The sequence below is a fragment of the Protopterus annectens genome, chromosome 8.part1 (genome assembly GCF_019279795.1).
Source record: "Protopterus annectens isolate FY-2018-M chromosome 8.part1, PAN1.0, whole genome shotgun sequence".
In the NCBI taxonomy this organism is placed as follows: domain Eukaryota; kingdom Metazoa; phylum Chordata; order Ceratodontiformes; family Protopteridae; genus Protopterus; species Protopterus annectens.
The window spans coordinates 111,441,975-111,448,278 of record NC_056742.1 but is presented as its reverse complement, the minus strand read 5'-3'; the positions used below and the strand labels follow the sequence as shown (position 1 = coordinate 111,448,278).

The following is a 6,304-nucleotide window of genomic DNA, read 5'->3' as shown; positions in this document are numbered from 1 at the left end:
CCTTTAGTACCTCAATTTTATCTTAATCATCTTCTCAAAGTTCTCTCTCGGGCTCCTGTGTCTCATTTCTTTCTTCTATTCCACACAAGTCTTCCCTTACTTTCTTCATATGTTGTTGGGCTTCCCTGTGGCAATCTTATATTGTTCTTCTAAAGACCAGTAATGCTTTTATCAGCCATCTCTCTACTGTAATTTGTTTTTGCCATGTTAATGCTCGTCTTCCCACCTGTTGCATTCCTTCTGTGTCCTCTTCTATAAACTGCCTGTATTTTTCTAATTCTGCTGACACTTTTTCTGACTCAAGAAATGATTTTATTCCCTGCGGAAGAAAGAGCTTAAATGTTGCAAGGTAGACCGATTTAAATCTCACATTCAGCTACTTACATATTCTGTAAAGGAGTACAAAACTGTTTTGCTTCATACGAATGCCCAGGGAAAAGTCATGTTCAGCAAATATTTGCTGGTAGCCTACTGTTAGGATCTTCCCTTTTTGTCATTCCTTGCTTAATATTTGTTCCTCCAATTGAAAGCTCCTTATCTTGATGATTACTGGTCTTGGAAATCTTTATGAGAATATTCTTGGATTCAACATCCTATGTGCTCTGTCCAAAAGGATTTTCTCTTTGGATATGGAAATCCATTGACCAATCATCCCTTGCATGAATTTCAGGCAGTCTTTCTTTTTCAGATCCCTCTGGAATACTAATGAAGTGGGGGGGGGAGGGGGGTTCACGTCACTCTCTGTCTTCTACTTTCAGCATTTTTTGTTCCATTTCTTCTCTGGCCACAGCTAAGTCTGAAACTTTTCCTTGTAGTTGCTTTCCCTAGCTGTTCAGGTTTTCAATTGCATCAAAAAGTTTATTTAATAAGGTTTCAATTTTTTCCATTCTCTTATAATTTCTTTTCATGTATTCCACAACAGTATTACTTTTCATCAATTCATTATATAACGTATCTGTTTTTTCATTTACAGTTCTGATATCTTGTGTGCTCTGTCTGCTCTTGGCTGGGGCCACCATTGCATTGGTGTCTTCTTGGGTGGTTGATTCGAATGGAGGATCTAATTTTAATGTTTTTCCCCTTTTTCAGCATCAACTGACATTTTTCCCCATTTATCTTTGTAAATGCCACTTTACTGGGTAAGTAATGCTCACAAAGAAGTTTATTAATTGTTTGGGCAAGCAGAGCTACAGCCCCACATTGCTTTTCTTTTACCACACCATACTAGAAAAGTAGTTTAAGTTTATAATAGTTTCAGAGTGCAACACAGCATATGAGATTCTTAACTGAAAATGTTTCTTGACATAATTCAGGGTGCCCCATTCATGTATACAGACACACTTGTGGTAAGACAGAAATCAGTTATACTAAACTGTGTGAATGGTAATGACATTTGAATATTTGAAGCTTATGTAGTAATTAACTGCTTTACAGCTTTATGCATATGATACAGCAAAAGTACAGACATGACTATAACAGTGGTTTTTATAACTTTTACGAGTTACAAATTCATACTTATAGAAGAAAAAAATAATATATTTTACATTTTAAAAAGGAAAAACAATTTTACAGGCAGTTAGAGTGGAAATCAGTGCTCTAAACTGTTGACAAGTTCATTGCTGTATTTTAGTGTGCAATGTTCGATTATTTCCACTTCCATTTGCCTACTGTATAACTACAAGAAAGTCTCTTGATAAAACGGTGCTCTTGGGTTACTACAGGACAGGGACAATTTTGACCAGTGGGTTTTTACCAGGTTAGCAAACTAAATACAATATACAAACTGTAGTTCTGTGAAACATAATTTATATGGTACTGAAAAATTATTTTGTTTTTCAGGAAAATGCAATGAAGGAAAGGAACAGGTTACTTTGTGTGCAATTACGGGTTCCAGATGCTCACAAAATATACCATCCTGTACAATACTGCAGACAATGAAGCGTATCCTGTCTAGTGATAACATCTCAGAATGAATCACTAACTTTACCACTGGAAGGGTACACACTCTTCTTTAGGTAATGGGTTGAATAATGATACCTTGCAAGATGAGAAAAACACATGCTTCATTGAAAAGGCAAGGACACTTTGTGAACAGACCTTAAAAGAGGAGGTTTTTCTGGTCTCTTGCTTACTTACCCTCTCCTGCTACTCTAGCAAAGACCTGGATCAGTCAAGAAGTCTCCTTCCAGGTTCCTGCTCAAGAGGGTGCTCCACATCTGCCATCTTCTTCACAGTGATGTAACTTCAAGCTTTTGTCCCCCCCCCCCAATCTGCTGTGCATGGCCATGCTGAAACTTTAGTACTTGGAACACTGCCAGAAATCATATCGAACTCCACTGCCAGAAAGCAAAAGCATTATCAATGCAAGTTCTGTCTAGTGATCTGTCCATTGCAGGAACACTTCAAAGGTTAATGCATCTTAAGTATTGAACAAAAGACCCTTCCTACTATGAAACTTATCAGTAACTTCCAAAGTGTAAAAACAGAAAAGAAACTGGGGACAGCATAGGGCCAAGCATGCCCTACTAGTTTCGCCATTAACAACATGATGTATACCAGCCATAGTCATGTACACGACCAACAGCCAAAACTACAAAGTATTTTGAAATGGATTAACAGGGGATATCAGGAAAGGAAATCTTAAAAATTAACCACCAGAGAAGGTTTCTGAAATCAACTCAAAAAAAAAAAAAAGTGAAAAAATATTTGCCAAATGTCATGTGTAGTCATTGAAGGTTAGTTTTGGCACTGGTGCTACAATGTTATCAGTTCAGAAAATAAACTTAATTATAAGAATTTACAGGAACAAACCTAATAATCATACCATTTTCACTAAAAGAAAAAAAAAAACATTTGATTTGCCAACAAACCTTTAGTTCCTGGAGTTTAAGTCGCAAATGAATCAGTTTCACTACAGCATCCTTCTGCTTTTCGGACTGTTCTGGTAAATCCTGAATCATCCTCTTACATTCTTCAATGGCCTGCTTCAGCTGCTCTGCATCAGATGCCAGGAATAAACCCTTCCAATCACAATGACAATAATTAGAAAAAAAATCAGAATTTTACTCCATCGATTCAGCTTATACTTCTTGTCACCACATTATTCTATGCTTCTTACAACAAATACACTGCAGTACATACTTGCATCTAAGCTCTTTGTTCAGAGTTCTGTCATTGCTTGGCAAGACCTTTTACAGTTATTCTAAAATACATCTATCTGTAAAATGTTAGTCTTCAAGAAATTTTCCCTATTGAAATACTGCAACTTGTTACTGCAAAGGGCCAGTCACTGTTGTCATGAAGCTATGATTTGTTGCACGATATTAGCTATCAATTATGTGAGCTACATGTCTCAAATGGCAGTTCCATTACTGAAACATATTCACCACTGTTTGTAGGCACTTTACAGAGGCATGTAGCTGTACAAGGCCTGCCATCAGTGACACATACGTACACACAGCTAAATGAAGCCTGTCATTAGCGCTGTATAGCACGGTGCCTACAAACATTGATGTATATGTTGCAGTAAGGAGCCTTACATCATTTAAATGTAGTTATATGAAGACTACCATCAAAAGCATGTAATTATATACTGTTAGGCAAGGTGCATAGCTACATGTTGCTATATGTGGCCTGCCTTCAATGATGTGTGGCCTCCCATTAGTAATTTCACCTATCCATTAGTGGCATGCTATATTTTAATACATGCAGCCTGCTATCACTGGCATTTGACTAAGTAAAACACTGGAGGATTATATAAGCATCTCAAGTGCAATTTATTTATTTTTGTTTAAATTACTAGACCCCATCTCCTGTAGTTAAGTTAAAACCTGAACTGCTTTTTGCTGAATAGCTGCAAGGTTCTTCCCAGCCAGAGCTTTTTCTTTCTGCTGTTATGACTTTAACTTTTCTGCAAATCTCTTCTTTGCTTGCATCCAGGCAACATGATTACAATCCAGTAAATGATCTTACACAAATGTGTAACTCTTACGGCTTTTTTTCAACAATTTCTTGCCTTCATACTGAGATAGCTCTATTTCAACCTCTATTTCAACCTCCTACTCTGAGTGCAGACATATTAGAAGTCTGCAATGTTTTTTTTTTTTTTTTTAATACCACCAAAATGAAAGCGAAAGTTGAGTGATTGAGTCAAAAAGACTTTTTCCAAATTCACTACATTCATTACAAATTCAATTTTATTAGTACACAGACTAATAAGCAGCAAAATTGCAAAGTTCTTTCAGTTAATTAGCACTCAGACATGTCCCTATTAATAACACTGTTTACTAATAATGAAAGTCCTTATAAGAATGATGGAAGAATATGAAAAATTGTGGTTAAGATTAGCCTATTTGTAGATGACACATGGCTTCTCCCATAGGATGCTTCTTCTTTGTTTAGGTTCCTACAGATAATGTCCATGTATGAAGAGACTCGGTGAAACAACCCTGTAGAAAAAATGTCTTAAGAACCACCCTGACATTTACCAGCTGCAGATCATCCCCATCCCTGAAAATAACATAGAAGATTATGATCAGGTCACCGATCCTAAATAACTTATTATGGGTTCAAGACATGAAGCAATTCATCTCTTGAGTAAAGCTCGAGAACACTTAAGTTAGGATCGGAGACCCAATTATAATTCTTCGTAGTGCATGGAGCTTTTACCTGCTCCATCTCCTATAAGTTAAAGTAAAAAAAATTTTTACTGGCTTTCAAAGCCGTAAAGCACATAGCGAACACTGTCAGAAAGACAGTGTAACACATTCCCTTCTGAGTACAGTCACCTTCTCATGCTTCTCAGCTGTCCAGTTTTTCACAAAATGCCCAGATTTTTATCTCATATATTTGGTTTGTTCCTCATAAAGTCCATGGTTTTTAGGCAAATTACTGAGGAGTGAAGACATTAAATAACGACAAATCTTTTGATTTTGATTGAAGACTTCGTCATTCAAAAAATACAGGCAAACACACATCCCGTTACTGTGGTAACTGTTACGTTTATTACAGGAATTCAGGACACTAAGTATTTTATTTCTGCTGCTACCATTTTGGAGACAGTATGGGCAGATTTTACTGCTGAGTGCTAGACCTGACCTTAACTACTTTAGCAGGGGATGTTTAACATTTGTTGATGTCGGGTCTTGCACCACTCTGGCACATAACTGATTATGCTCCAGTATTCAGAAAGACCAATCAGTGGAGCTCCATGCACTACCTTATATTTATCATCTGAGGCATGAAGAACTCTCACATTTACTAATGTAGACCAGCGTCATTCCTAAGTATCTGCAATTAAAATGTGCTGTATCAAGGAAGAACGAATTATATCATACAGAGCTGGAACAGTGAGTGATGAATCACCTTAGGAAATTGAAAAGACAATCCATCTACCACAAGATCTTCATAAAGAAAGCTAATTGCAGCACTGAGAATATTACACTTAGTGATGCACATAGGCTTGCAAGTATGGTTGGTGTAGTTAGACTGATTTTAAAATGTGTGACACTTAAGGAGGTGGAAAAAGGGAACAAGATGGTAGGATTTTTTGCTCACTCAGCAAAACTGTACACACTACAATAAGAGGATGATGGTACTTTTCTAAGTGCTAAACCTATTCTATGGTCTTCTGAAGTAGGGAGTAAAGGTCTGCTTATTCAGCTAAAGTTTAAGATGTGAATTTCTATGAGAAAAATAGGTAGAAGTATAACTTTGGAGAAAGACTACACCAACAAGGAACAACTCAAGGGTTACAACTGGGACTCGAGGGTAAGATGGAGAAAATGAGTGTTTCATATGCGAAGGATTTGCTATTGTAGAAGGGTTTTATAGCACAGACAGTGTAAACAGCTTTGATTTAGAAGGAAATAGTACATGGAAACATTTCCAAAGTAATTAAGCAGTGGAAAAGTACAAGGTTGAGAAGTGTTACAAAACGTAAGAAAAGACAGGATATTATCAGATGATTGGGCATGGACGGAAAACTGCCCAATCAATGTAGTATACATGTGTTTAAAGTAGACCAAGGTATTGTCATATGAGATACAAGTGAAAACGAGGGTTTTCTAATAAGGAGCGAGATCGCAGAGGTACAATGGCTGAAGTATGGAAAAGGATAACGAAATAAATGTGAAGGTGCTGAGTGACAGCATTTAAAGACAATGAATGAAGGTCATATATATCTACTGTTGATTCAAAAGAAAAACAGGATGTTTAGTTATGAGTTACAATGTTAATATGGAAAGGGGAATGTAAATCTAACAAATATGGCCAATGTTAGTAACGCAACAAGTAGTACGCATGC

General features: G+C 36.7%; 1 protein-coding gene across 3 annotated transcripts in view; it reads right to left on the bottom strand.

Moving 5' to 3' along the window:
* The window catches only part of DEF8 (differentially expressed in FDCP 8 homolog), a 1,140,218-nt gene that overhangs the window by 709,342 nt on the left and 424,572 nt on the right, over window positions 1-6,304 (bottom strand). For all 3 annotated transcript variants that reach the window (XM_044081732.1, XM_044081731.1, XM_044081734.1), the window contains one exon: window positions 2,871-3,020. In XM_044081732.1, coding sequence (XP_043937667.1) covers window positions 2,871-3,020 — 150 coding nt within the window. The remainder of the gene's footprint in view (window positions 1-2,870; window positions 3,021-6,304) is intronic.